Raw genomic sequence first — 14,842 nt, 5'->3', positions numbered from 1 at the left:
AGGAACATGAGCCTTCTAATGACAACCCTCTTCTTTTGGCCTATAGTATGGTACTCTAAATGTCCCAGAAGACTTAATATCCGGCCAGTCCAGAATTAAAGATTTATGACAACCCCCAGACCGCCAGCGGTGTGGATGCATCACTTGAGTTGAAGTTTGGAAAAACTGATCTTTCTGATCACGCTGACGCCACATATAGGCAATTTGAGTTTTTAGGATGGGGGCAGGCCTGCCCCCCATCCAAGCTAGATTCATTATTTAATTTATTAATTACATTTGTTATACACCTAGACCCGGAGGTATCACGGCGTAGTTAGACAAACTTGGAGATACAATCTTACAGATCACACAGTATGTATATAGGTTACACAATAACCGTAGCATAACAGTAGGTGGTCGGGTTAGGGATCCTAGTGTAGCTAGGGTAGGGTGTTGGAAAAGTGGGATCTAATTAGTTTTGGTCGTATAGCCAGGTTTTCAGTGTGTGTTTCTTTTAAATACCTGGTGCGATTCCTCATTCTTGATGATGGGAGAGCATTCCATTGTTTGGGTGCTAGGACTTTGAAGCTACTGCCCCCTGCTCTTACTTTTTTGTATTGTAGGATTTCTAGAAGATGGTGGTTGCTGGATCTGAGGGGTCTGGAGGAGGATTTTTTTGTGATCATGCTGTTGAGATATTTGGGGGCTTTCTTAGCGATGCATTTATGTGTAATAGATAGGGTCTTGAAAATTATCCTTGCCTTAATGGGAAGCCAGTGAGTATCTCTTCTGGTACTAGAGATGTTCATTCTTTTTTATGCCCAGTGCTGCTCGGAGGGCTTTGTTTTGCATAAGTTGGTGTTTGGTCAGATTGTTGTTGGAGGTGCCTAAGAGGAGTACATTGCAGTAGTCCAGTTTTGAGAGAATAAGAGCTCTTGTTAGTGTGACGCAGTTGTTGGGCGTAAGGAATTTGCGGCTTAGTGCGATGAGCTTTGAGGTGTAGGAGGTGGCTGAAGAAAGTGCGTTGATTTGTCTAGTCATCGTTAGAGTGGAAGCTAAGTAGACAGAGGGTTTTGACATGTTTGAGGATTGGGATTGTGATGCTGTCTATGCTGAAGATAGTGTACGCAGGATGTAGTGAGTTGATTTTGGCAGATGGTCCGACTATGAGCAGCTCTGTTTTGTCGTCGAGGCAGATACGACTAGGGACCATCCAATTTTGGATTAGTGCATACGTTTGATTGATGAGGATGGAATCCTGCTCATGGTTACCAGTTCAAGGGATGAGGATCTGGGCGTCATCTGCAAAATTTGTGTAGATGACACCCATAGCATTGAGGGCAGCGAAAAGAAGTTTGGTATAGGCATTGTACAGGGTGGGTGATAGGCAGGAGCCTTGGGGGATGCCTATGGGGACTGGTATGGGATCGGCTGATTCCTTCCCAATGGAGACTCTTGATGTCCTGTCTGCTAGGAAGGATTTGATCCATTCGCTAGCATCCTTGGTGAAGTTAAAGTTATTGGCTAGTTGGCTAGCATAGCGCAGAGTTTATCATGGTCTACTAAATCGAAAGCTGCAGAAAGATCTAACAGCATGAGGAGACAGTTTGCCTGTGTCCCTGGTGGCATCCATTGGAATTTTTAGGTCATGAAGCGCCATTTCGGTACTATGGTTTGGACGTAAGCCAGATTGTCAGGACCCCAGTAGGTGGTGGTGGTGGTGTTCTAGGTGGTTTTGCATTTGTGTATATGCTATTTTGTCAATTATTTTCAGTAGGAAGGGGACTGCAGTTATTGGTCTGTAGTTGGTGCGTCAGGTGTGGGCTTTTTCAAGGGGGCGGGGTTTTACCCATGCTTTTTTGGATGCAAGTGGGTACCGTGTTGGATTTAAAGGAGGCGTTGACGAATTCTTTGATTTTGGGGGGGGGGGTGAGAGTGGGGGCGCAGAGTATGACTAGGTCGGGGGGAATTGGTGGTCTTTGCATTTGGAAGCTTTCAGTTTAGCTATGGTTTCTTGCACATCTTGTTGTCATACTGGGGTGAATTGGAATGGTGTGCTAGAGTTGTGATGGAGTGGGTTGTCTAGTAGGGTTTTTTTGGCTATTTTGTTTTGTAGGATTTTGGCTGATAAGGTGTTCTGGATAGTGGTGCACCACTCCTTGCTGGCAACGATGGGTGACGTGATTTGGCAAGCATTCTCGAGTTCTCAGAGTGTAGAGAATAGTTCCTTAGAATTAGATGACACATTGGTAATGCGTAGATTGATGGCATTAGCTTTTTGGGTGACTATAGCAGTTTTGTATAACTTGTTAGCATTGTTGAAGGCTTCAGCTGTGTCAGGGATATTGGTTCTTTTGTGGATGTGCTCTAGTGATCTTTTGGTGTGTCTCAGGGAGACTAGTTCCTCATTGAACCAGAAGCAGGAGCGTTTATCTGTCCTACGGGTTTTGGTTTTGATGGGAGCTATTAGGTCAATGGTGTTAATGAGGCTTTGTTGGTAGCGGTCTGCCAGGTATGTTGGATTATTACTCTCTAGGGAGGTGGAGGCTAGGGCCTGGCTGAGCGCAAGGGAGAGGTTGTCACTAGTGAGCTTTTTTGTGTTTCTAGACTCGAAGGTATCTGTTTTTTTTTGTTGTCATTAAGGTATCTGTGGTCGGGGTACCCAGGGAGAGATTGATTGACGTGGTGGCCAGACCAGTCTATAGGAGAAACAGCGTCAATGCTTACATGTGAATTTAGGGCAAGTACCCAGTCCAGTATTCAACCTTTGTCATGGGTAGGTGTTGATCAATTGTGAGGAGCACATATCTTGCATAGCTGAGTTGAAGGCTGTGGCATCGTGATCTGAGGGGTCATTATATCCTAAGTTTGTCTCCAAGTATGATATATTTGGTGTTCGGTTTGATATAGGGGGCGAGCAATAGTGGGATGTCTGAGTCGGGGTGGGAGTTATTGTTGGGTGATCTGTACACAACTAGGATATTAGTGGTAGTTTTGGGGTCAGCTGTGAGTTTGACGAAGAGGAGTTTGTATCCTTGAATTTCTTCAATCGGGCATGCTCTAATTTGCAGTTTGGATTTGGCTATTAAGGCAACTCCGCCTCTGTGGGTGTTGGTCCTATCAGTTCTGAGGATGCTGAATCCTGGGGGGGGTGGCAAGAGATGGGACATGTCCTGAAGCTGAGTGTAACCAGGTTTCAGTGATCGCTAGGATGTTGAGTTGTTGGTTGATGATGAGGTCATGAAGTTCTATGCCATGTGCTCCAATAGAACAGGCGTTGATGAGGGCACATTTGAGGTTAAGGGTCTGGTCACGGTGTGGTGAGTTGTCAGGGTTGGGTGTGGAAGTGGACCGTTTGGAAATTGGGCTTTTGGTGGTCCTAGGTTGGTTAGTGCGTGCTGAGGGGCTTGAATTTATTTGTGGAAGGGTTGATGATGGTTATAGTAGGGATAGGGGTGATGGGTGTGAGGTTGTTGGCTAGATGTAGTTTTTTTAGTTTATCGAAGTCTCTCCAGTCTGACGTTACTCATAACGGGAGTGCTCTTGTTGATGACTTCTGTGGGGAGTGAGAGTTTGGTGAGGTTGGTGGAGGTGGGGATTGGCTCTGAGTTGATGGTGGCAAAATTGGTTGTATGGATAGTTTGTTCTAGTGGGCTGGTGAAGGGTGGGTGGGGCAAGGAATGGGATGGGGCAAGGAATGGGGTGGTGGGGCTGGCAACCAAGTCTAGATAGGCCATTTTCGAGTTGGATGAATGATCCTCCTGAACAGGTAATGTCATGGTGTATTAGGCAGAAGGGAAACATGATGGATGAGAGGAAAATATGCATGGTGCGAGAGTCAAGGGCGCTGGGCAGGTGGCGGTGCAGGAGGGTGTCTGGAATAGTACAACTTATGCCAAATTGTAGTGTAGTATGCGACTAGGTTCAACACGGTGGCAATAGGCTGGCATACAGGGTGCAGTGGGCCAATGTAAGTACATAAAATAACAGTAGGTAGGTTCAACAGGATGATGTTAGGCAAGTGAAGTTGGAGTGATTGGGGCTTGGTGTGAGAGGCAGTGGAAGGGGTCTGTGGGTAGGGTGCAGTTCGACCGTGAGGTATGCAGGCGAATATGCAATTAGTGCACGAGATAATGTGGCAGAGTGTTGATGAATACAGGTCATCATACGGTTGGAAAAGTGGCGAAAAGAGCACAGAACGGTGGGCTTGTGGCAGCAGAGTGTTGCAGACCGTGGCAGGTTGGAGCAAAAAGACAAAAAATTCAAGGGAGCAGTCAACAAGATGTTCGCAGTAGGTTTGGGCAGCTAGTAGTAATATTTGTTCCGACGTGTACAATGATGGGTGCAGGCGTCGTAGATGACTGAAGCTGAGGTAAGAGGGTTGTGAGGCTGCTCGAGCAGTATGTGCGGCAAGGGGCTGTAAAGTAAATATACATGCACTCTGTTGCAGATGGATTTGGGAGATGAGGCAAAAGTTTGTGAGCAGTGAACGAGTGTGTAGACGGAGCTTACCAGCTGATTATGCTCCAGGTGATGAAGAAAAGCTCAGGGTGCAAAAGTTCTTGGGAGGGGAGTGCGATGGGTAGGCGTCTGGGCCTTAGTCCAATCTCCGGACTGCTCTGTACAGGTGACTAGCCTTGCGTTCATGGGCCTTGCAGGAGGAGGGCCGGCTCCCGCCAGCAGATTGGGTCAGATGTATGCGGGGGCATCCAATCCAGTGCTGAGGGCTAACAAGGTTGCTCTGTTAGTCGGGCGGCCGTTTTGGCCTAGTGTTGGCCTTGTGGTGAGCAATGGGTGCTATGAGCACACAGGCCACCTCATAAATGGATAAGCAAACGTTGTGCCAGTGCTGACAGCCAATTTAAAAGCTGTATAAGGCTATATAAAATGCGGTGAAATTCATAGAAATGTATCGCCAGGCAATAAAGTAACTCGTAAACACCCCAGGGGCGCAAAGACCCCAATAGACAGCACAGACCCCTAAAACCAACACCCTGAACTGCCACCAGACACCCCAACAGAGCAACCAACAAAACTGCTCACACAATCCTGCGATGGGGAAATCTGACAAATCACAGCATAAACTGAACTTTGAAGCCGGCATCTCATCTAAAACACCTAGACACAACAGCAAACCAGAATCCCCATCGCATACGTCTGGCCAAGAAGATAGTGACCCCCACTCGCTAGACATCAGAGCACTTCTCCTGGAATTGAAAACCGGGATCAGTAACGTAGATAGCAAATTAGACGACCTCTCTTCCAAAGTAGACCAGGTGCAACACCAGCTGGATAATCAATGAGCGCCTGGAGGAAGCAGAGCAACGAATATCCAATCTTGACGACGGAGTGACGACCTTAACCACCAGTTTGTCGACTCTTGAAGCTCAAATAAAAACGGCCAATGGGCGAAACGAGAACCTCGAAGGGCGCTCTAGAAGGAACAACATCAGGATAGTGGGGGTAATAGAGGAGCAATTACAGGTCAAAATGGAAGACCACGTGGAAGAGATGTGCAAATCCCTCTTTGGACCAGAAACACTTTCGCATTTATTAGTCATCGAGAGAGCCCACAGAATAACGTCATCAAAACCCATTCCCAGAGCACCACCTCGACCAATAATTGCAAAACTACTTAATTACAAAGACTGAGATGCGATGCTCCAAATGGCTAGAGAGAAAGGTGAGCTACAACATGATGGCGACACTGTCAGGCTGGTAATATCCACATCCAACGCAGGAGCTGCTGAGTCCCACGATCCCACTAAGATGTCTAGCTCACAACTAAACTGAACAGCTGAGTACTAGACGCCCCTGGGGGGACGGGGGAAAAGTGGCTAAAATAACAAATCAGACACTGGATCTTCTATCTTCATCCGGTCTCTGCATGAATGAAAATTTTTAAGCATTAAATAATATTACAAAACTAAACAACTATTATTTTATGAATATCAACAATCCTACCTGAATACCCTCTGCAAAAAGCCCAGAGGATGATGATTATTTCTATATATTTTTTTTAGTTTTGAAATAACTCCAACTCTTTTACCCTAAAAGCAAACTTTGGTGGTCATGTTTCATAACTGTGCTGCTGAAAACCAATGAACTGAATGTCATTACAAGTGACTAAACTGATGGAGGTTCCTTGTGGAAATAAATGAACTTGAAGAAAAGAAAATGTGTTTCCAAACAATGTCAATAAAACTGTGAACACAAACTCCAGAATGTCTCAAGAAGATGAGTCTTTTGATTGAAGCACACTTGAAAAAATAGTTGAAAACACAGAAATAATCTTTTGTTTTCCTTAAAATGATACTATTTCCTTAATCAGTTCATTCCATTTCATTTACCTCTTTATGGAAATAGTTCAACAACCAAAGGAAATACCATTTAATGTTGAGTGCAGTTTTAAAGTTATTCCTCAAAAATGTCTTTGCATGTAATGAGATGCATTTGGAAGATTCCTCATATAATATGGTAAACAAGTCTTATATATTTTCCTCTTTGTTAAATATACCTTGGCTCAAAAATAAATATCCTTCTTGGTGCTGCTTTTAAAAAACAAGGTTGCCTGTGCAGTCATTAACTTTAATAGCCTTTAAATGTCATGTTTTCATGACTTAATCTCTGATAAAATGAATAAAAACACTGGCTTCACAACACAACGTCTTTTAATCCTTGCACTTCAGAGGAGAAAATAACAGAAGATGAGGCTAACTTTGGCAGTTCATTTAGATTAATTACATAAAAAGTACATAGCTTATTTTTTGCTTTAGAAGACCTCTCAGCATTTTCTTCCACAGGGAAAAAATAATTTCTTTAGAGTAGATGTAACTTGAATGAGTTGTTTCTTTTTCTTTTAGTGTTGAAGATATTTTCTTAAGAGTTTTCCAAGGCCCAAAACATCGGAGATAAACAGAAACATGACCAGCTCAGGAAACTAAACTAATGAAAGGCAGTTTAGAATGTTGGGAGTCACACCATTGTCAACCTGCCACCCAATCAGAACTCCTGCTTCTGCCCTCCATCTTGGCTTGGGGTATCTGCAGTACTCTGAATATGGAAGTTAAGGCCCAACCATTTTAACAGTGAAAGGACTATATTTAGTTTTTAAACCTAACAATGAAATAAACAAAGAACATAAGGATAATAATTCTTTAATTACCACCTATTTACTATGGAAGGTCCTTCACAAACATCAAATAAAGGCTCTGCACCCACCAGATCCCATACTCGATACTGTATCCTGCCCGACAGAGTACAACACCAGGGAAAGACCCAGTTTTTCCAGACCCCCGAAGAAGCAAGCTCATATCTCGACCAAGCAGGCTGTGGTCCACCCGAGAATAACCAAGCATGCGCTCAAAGAGAAAGGGCCCAGAGAACCCACCATAGGCAAAAAAAGTCAACAGAACGCAGCTCAGCATGAAAGAAAACACCACCGGAACACAACTCGGGGGTTAAAACACCCCAAGACCGCGCGGCTTGAGAAGATCCAAGCGCCCCTAGCACTTCAAGTTTTAGTTTCACATTTGAAGAAAGGGGAAAAATAACGAGCAAGTTGGGGGTTGCTCGCGAGAAACGGGAGGGAATCCACACAAGTTGAGGGTTAACAAGTTTTACCAAACCTGAGGCAACCCACATGCGCCGCCCACGAGAAGACCACACCTCGCCCAGTGCCACCCACGTTAAGGTTCACCACCCCCCGCCCTCCAGCAGCTAGCTGCAAAACAATTGCCCGCACAAAGAAATAAAAGGACAGCGCCTTCACTGTAGCCACGTGGAATATTAAAGGAGGAAACCAACCAGCCAAAGTGAGAAAAATGACACATTACCTACGTCTGACAGCAGAAGACCCCTGGGCAAAAGACTGGGGATGCCACCGCTACTTCGCTTCATTTTCGTCATACGCCAGAGGAGTAGCTATCATCAACAAAGCAACTAACTTCAGATTGATCTCAGAAAAAAAGAGGACAGATCGCTCTTGATGCATGGAACAATCGATGGAGAAGAATCACTCTAGTGAACTTATACGGCCCAAACACTGACAGTCCCAGCAACTTTGAATGGCTAATGATTTAACTAAACACAACCAGGCAGTCCACGATCATATGGGGCGGAGACCTCAACACAACACAACACTCAATCCGTCCACAGATAAGTCGCATAATACGACGTCGGCCCCATCCAAAGCGAGCCTGCAAATCATTGAAATCTGTAAGGCCTATGACCTCGTTGATATCTGGAGGCACAAATACCCAAACGCCCGTGAATACACCTTTCACTCCTGGGTTCACCAAACTAGTTCAAGAATAGACTATCTTGTGTCCACCCACAGCCGCCTGCAATGGGGCGATTTTTGCATTCTACTGAGATCTGTTGGACCACTCCATGGTGTCCTAGAATGTTACACTACACAAGCAACCAAAACTATGCCCCACTGGAGATTCAAACCCAGAGCGTTGCAAGACACTGTTTTTGCATAAGAACTCTGACCAGAAATAGAATCTTTCCTAGACACCAACCAAGGATCGGTGTCCTCAGCTGGGACACTGTGGGAGACCCTGAAGTGCTTCAACAGAGGTGTCTGCATAACGAAAGAATGCAGAATCCTAAAACTATTACGAAGGGAACTGAACGCCAGTGAATCCCAACTCAACTCGAGAGTGCTCTCCTAAGAGACAATAATCCACAGACCCTAGCGGCAATCAAGAAAGAATTGGAGTCGTTCCGAAACGCAGCTGAAAGAGAAATAACATTTCTGGACACGCACCGCAAAATCCGCCAGTACGGCGAGGGACAACAACCCTGGGCACTCCTAGCGAGGCTCATAGCAGCTGACGGGAAACCCACATCGATTGAATTGGTGACCGACCACATAGGCAATACCGTTCACTCTGCAGTTGACATTGTCTAAACATTTCGAAGCTTTTACCAAAGTCTGTACGACTCAAACTACTCTCTAGGTCCTGCGGAGCTGGCACGATACTTGGAGACACTGGAACTATACTGGGTTGACTCAGAGTTCAGAGAACCACTGAACGCCCCCATTACCCCTGAAGAGATCCTGGAGGTCATTAAGGAACTACCTAATATAAAAGCACCAGGCCCGGGCGGCCTGTCTGGCGAATTCTACAAGTACTACCCTGACCTCCTCGCTCCACTGCTCCTGCAGGTATACGACGAGGCCTTGACCAACGACCAACTGCCGCCAACGCTCTACATGGCCAATATAATCCTCCTGCATAAACCCGGCAAAGATCCAAACGAATGCGGTTCATATAGACAAATATCATTGATAAATCTCAACAATAAAATGTTCGCAAAAATCCGAACTAAGACTATTACCCCTCATGTCTGCCATGATGTTGGCCGGCTTCGTCCCTGGGAGGAACACCTCATATGGGATAAGAAGAATGTTTGGAGTGATGGAGGCCCTCGATCCAGAATGTCAGGTGGTGGCGGTACTACTAGATGCCGAAAAGGCCTTTGACTCAGTCGATCGGCCCTTCCTCGTCACAGTCCTGGCAAGGACCTAGGCAAACGCTTTATACACCTGATCTCACTGCTCTACAAAAAGCCAACATCTAACATATTAGACGGTCTCCGATCAGCCGACATCCACTTAAGAAGAGGAACCAGACAGGGCTGTCCACTCTCCGCGCTATTGTTCGCTTTAGTATGGAACCCCTGGCCTCCGATCTGCGCATGCATCACCTCCACAGAGGTCTTTCACTCGGCCCACACAAGATGATCATCTCCCTATACGCAGATGACTTGGCCTTGTTTCTACGGAACGCGGACGAGAATCTGAACCCAGCGATGAGAGAAGTAATCCAATTTGGGCGCTTCTCAGGACTGAGAATTAACAGCAAATCAGTCATCTTCCCCCTTGCCGCCACCACTGAATTCGCTGACGACTTGGTCTTCCAGTGGCAACACTCGCATGTGTGAGATACCTTGGCATATATATGTCCAGACTCAAAGATGCCATACGTGACAACTACCAAGCCACAATAGACACCATTGAATCCAAAATCGATAAGTGGAAATCCCTACCACTTACCCTCTGGGGCAGAGTATCAATAGTGAAAATGATCATTCTACCAAAACTACTGTACCTATTCTCAACCATCCCTTTGCTTACCTCACAGAGGTTCCTTCAATGCATTAAAAGCATGGTCCTTGACCTCATTCGGCCTGGCAAGGTAGCGAGAGTTGCTTACACCACACTAACTTTACCGACACGACAGGGAGGACTGGCCCTCCCCAACCTGGAGCGCTACTATTGGGCAGCCCAATTCCTCAGTCAATGGTATGCAACACAGTTCGTAAGACACCACGTCCAGATAGAGAGAGCGCTTGCAACACCACATCTTCTCTGTGCCATAATCTTCGGCCAATGTCCAGTCATCTAATCATCGATGAACCATGTCACCACCACGTACTCAATCTGCAGAAAGATAGCCAAGAAAAGTAACGTCACGTCCAGATTCTCCCCTCTTCTCCCGAAATAAATACATCCCTGGAATCCCCATCACAGCCGAAAAAAATATTCCTGCTCTGGTCAGAAAAACTACAGTTACACTCCATGAATGACCTCTTCCCAGAAGGTACATTCCTGACCCCGCAACAAGCCCGAGAAAGAGGAAGCAACAACGCCCTTGATACCTTCATCTACTTTAGACTACGACACTCGCTACAGGCAGCAATCCCGTCCTTCCCGCAACAACCACCAGTTTGGCCACTATTCCAGAACACAACCCAAGCCCAAGGAGACGGGCGCCTAGTGACAAACATCTACAAGGCCCTCCTCAGTGAACCGAACCACCCTGCTCAAGTGCCAAAAGCAGGTGGGGGGGAAAAAACACTAGAAAACTTAATCCCAGATGAGGAATGGGCCTACATACTGAATCTCACTCAAAAGGTAGCGATCAGCTCGAGGTTTAAGCTAATCCACTTTAATTTCCTCCATCAAACATACCATACACCCGCAAAACTACATGCCCAAAGAGACAAAATATCAGCAGAGTGCGACAGATGCGGAGCGCCAGAAGCGGACTTCCTTCACTTCGCGTGGTCCTGCCCCCAGTGGCCACCTTCTGGAAAGCAGTACTGGAAAAAACATCAGCAATAATAGGAACAGACCTCGATACTGACCCGAAAATGGCAATGCTGGGTCTGACCCAATCGCTGCCGAACAGTTATAAAACTGACAGACCTACTGCTGGTCCTAGCACGAAGAAGAGTCGCATACAACTGGGGCAGAGGACCCTCACCAAGCTTGCAGCTCTGGTTGAAAGACATTACATACTGTCAAGATGTAGAAACAGACTTCATCAAGACCTTGCTGCTCCACTCACGCCCTCCAGAACCTCTGGGGCCCATAAATCGCATAACTGCTTTCAACAACAGACGTCTCAGACCCGCACCATCTTATCTCCATCACAGGACTCGAGTACCAGCCCGACACACAACGCCGAAGCCTCGGGGGCTGTGCTGCGCGGATAATTGCTTTGGCATAATGACATTGTTGGTACAACGGGCGGGGTTGAGGGAAGCGGGGAGGGGGGGCGGTCTCACGTTACGGCTGGCGCATGGCCTTACTGTTCTGTTTGAAAATGGCAATAAAGAAAGTTAAAAAAATGTAAAAAATTGGGCTGCTTTGGCAGCAGAAATGGAACATTAAGCCGGAAGACCCTTTTGGCACCATTTATGTTTGAAATTATATCCAAATGTGGTCCGCTGATGGCTTAGACATTTTCAGAACTTCATGTTTAGTTCTTGAGGAATGTTTAGACAAGTGTATCTTTTGCCTCTTTAAACTACAGTTTTTGGTATACGTACTTACCCATGTAATTGATGATGTTCCTCCTATTAATTTGTTGCATTGCTTAAATGTAACTTTTCTGTGCAAAGTTTGTGACCGGATGTCTCTTTTTTTTGTTTTTTAGGAAAAGAAAAGAGAAAAGAAGTGAAGTATCTATCCCTGCCAGAAAATTACAGGACCTTTGTGTTTTTGCATTGATTTTTGTTCTGTATTTCTCCCTTCCGGTGACTGCAGCAGCAGGGGCTCCCTGTCTGCTGGTGTTGTAAAGCATTGAAAACTTCATAGCTTCTCTCCTGATTTTCTGCCTCTTCTCGGCTCTTGATAAGAATCGGCTGATTAGCAGCTTTTCAGAGTTCGGCTTCGGATTGTAAATGTGGTGGTCAAGAATGAGGTGAAGCGCCTTCTCCCCTGCCTCCAATCCTTTACATATGCTCTGCACATCCTCCACGTTCCTTCTCATCATTTGGCCGATTGCAATTCAACAAAGCGCACAATGAAGTGGAGCTTGCAAGCCTTGCTTTTTGACCAAACAGTTTCTCTTTCCAATATACCCAATGACTTTGCTGGGTGTTTCACAGACTATCGGGTGTGGTCGGGTAGAGGGTGGTGTGGAGTTCTACCTGGATGCTGCAGTTGGTAGGTGTTGAAGGTGATGGCAGGACCCAGATCATTTGAGCCCCCTAGCAGTGGGGGGACATTGTTTTGTTACCAGCCCCAAGACAGGTTGTGTTGCTTCTAAACTTTGACCACATAAATAGTTGAGCTTCCTTTTTGAGATTGTTTTTTCCTGTGATTCTGCAGCTGTAATTGAATAGTTTAACTTTAAGCTGGTGCCCGCTTCCTTGCATCAGATTTAATCTTACTATGTCTTGTGCTAAATTGTTATGGATGATGCTTCACTCGTGTGAGGGGTTGCAAGAACTGGTTTGGACTGCCATGGATAGGGGATCTCTGTAGGTAGAGGGTTTGTACCCAGTGTTTCGACAGTGGTTCACCCTTTGGGTCTTTGACTTGGTCAGCCCTACATTCCTGTTAAGTGTGGCCTCTCATTGGGTTCTTTAGGCAGCCTGTTCAGAGGAAGGAAGCATTGCTTCCCTTCGCCACCTTTCTGGTCTGTAGAAATCACATGCTCGCTATTCACAGCTCCTTGACTTAAATGTAATTGAGAATTCAAGTCCAGTTGGTAGATTTCTTTCCTGACTGAAAGGGACACATACTGGCAGTGCAAACCCCCTACGTTGATTCCTAAATACGTGCAAAGAAAAAATGAATGTTGCATTCTTCCATCAGATGCTGAACTCGCCCATTTCTGCTGGTGCAAGACATGCAGGGTCTGTGCTTGAGTGGCAGATACTCTGCCTGGGAAAGCTAAACTGGCAGTATACCACAAATTTATTTTCCCTCCATAAAGTGGAGTTCCCTCTTTTATACTCAGAGCCGTGCAGGTTCCCACTATGGCTGGTGCACTGGCTTTCCATATCATAATCTGACCCATCCTCCTTGATTCAAGTAGAATTCAGACCTGCTAAGTGATCTGTTGGGTCACCGATTTAAGTATTGGCCGGTGCTGGTTGTGTGAGGAAGACCTTCTGATCCAAAGAAAGTGGCTAGCAGACTCTCTTTGTGTACCCTATCTGCCAACAAGCGTTGCAGAAGTGTGAATACGGTCTAATCCTGAGCGCTTTGGATGGACCTGGTCTTCCGCCAGAAAGGATAAAGTGTTACTAATCCAATCCTCTTTAGTTGTTTGCAGTGTCTCCTCCCTCTTCCCGCCCCTGCTCCAGACACAGTGCCAAGAATTTACTAGAGGAGAATAGGTGGTCTAACCAGTTTTAATTGACTAATACGCACTTCATTTTTAGGAGCAATTGCGTGCTAAAACGCTCATACTGTGAAGACAGAGGACTTTAATTGAAAACTTATATAAGAATCTAACGACTGACTTTGTAAAAAAATAAAAATGGAACTAAAAACACCAACAGAGTTCTTGTTTTTATTTTAACAGCTCTTTCTGGGACATCTGAGGCACACCCATGTCTTTTTGGATTGTACCCTAGTTTGTGTTCAAATGTTAACTGTCATCTGTAATTTGGCAGCTATTTGGTTGAAAGGGGATTTTCATTGAGGGTTTGTTTCCTGGTCTTAGTGTGGGTTGTGCCTTTAGACTGTTTGTTTATATAGCCTTGCATTAGTGTGCCATGTAGTGATGTAGTTGCAAGTTTGTGCCAGGGAGCGGAAATGTCCTTACCTTTTAATTGGGTAATATTCTGCAACATTTCATAATGTAACATTGCAACCAGCAGAGGTTAGACAGAACACCAGTTAGTTTAGAATTCTTATGGGTAGATGCTCAGGTGTCGCAATGAGGTACTTTTTTAAAAAATTTAACTTTTTTTTTCGGTTTCCTTTTAGTCAAATATGTAACTGCTGTTTGTATAATTGGGGAAGATAAACATTGGGGAGACCAGTGTGGATTTGTAAAACATACCTTTGTCACAGCATAGCCCACAATCAAGAAAAGTGCATCTATGCGTGTGTATATTTCTGAGGCTTACGGATCTGCTTAGAATTGCATGCGTTGCATAGGCCGACAGTTTATAACACACCTATACTCAAGTGTTTCGAGGCGCGACAGGGTTGGTGGTTGGTACGCAGTATTGCATGACTTGTTTTTGAAGTTCGAAAACTGGACCATGACGGGGCGTGTCTGTAATACCAACGCTAGTGTGCTGTGTACTGTACCAGTGGTCCTTCACACATCAAGCGCCTCAGTGTTTATTTTTTATTTTTTGCCCTCCAAGTTGGTCGCATTTAGCAGAGTGGTTTTCTAATAACTAGCATGATATTTATATTACTATTATTTTCAACACTTCTATATTTGCTGCTGCAACTTGACACGCCTCATCGACACTCGACAGCCTTCGGTGATTGCCACGCCCGTCGACTAATTGTGGCTCCTTGTTGGGTACGTTTTTTTCTTTTTAAATTTTTTTTTAAATGTTTATTTTTGAACAAGGCACGAAAACATTACAT

At 45.3% G+C, this 14,842-nt stretch overlaps 1 protein-coding gene across 5 annotated transcripts in view; it reads left to right on the top strand.

The window, feature by feature from the left end:
• TMBIM6 (transmembrane BAX inhibitor motif containing 6) overlaps window positions 1-13,784 on the top strand; it is a 96,763-nt gene extending 82,979 nt beyond the window's left edge. For all 5 annotated transcript variants that reach the window (XM_069653873.1, XM_069653868.1, XM_069653872.1 and 2 more), the window contains exon 10: window positions 11,934-13,784. In XM_069653873.1, coding sequence (XP_069509974.1) covers window positions 11,934-11,957 — 24 coding nt within the window. In that variant the 3' untranslated portion in view covers window positions 11,958-13,784. The remainder of the gene's footprint in view (window positions 1-11,933) is intronic.
• The last annotated feature ends 1,058 nt before the right edge of the window (window positions 13,785-14,842 follow it).

Source organism: Ambystoma mexicanum, chromosome 3q, assembly GCF_040938575.1.
Source record: "Ambystoma mexicanum isolate Mex_15411 chromosome 3q, UKY_AmexF1_1, whole genome shotgun sequence".
Classification (NCBI taxonomy): domain Eukaryota; kingdom Metazoa; phylum Chordata; class Amphibia; order Caudata; family Ambystomatidae; genus Ambystoma; species Ambystoma mexicanum.
This window is presented reverse-complemented; position numbering and strand designations above follow the sequence as displayed.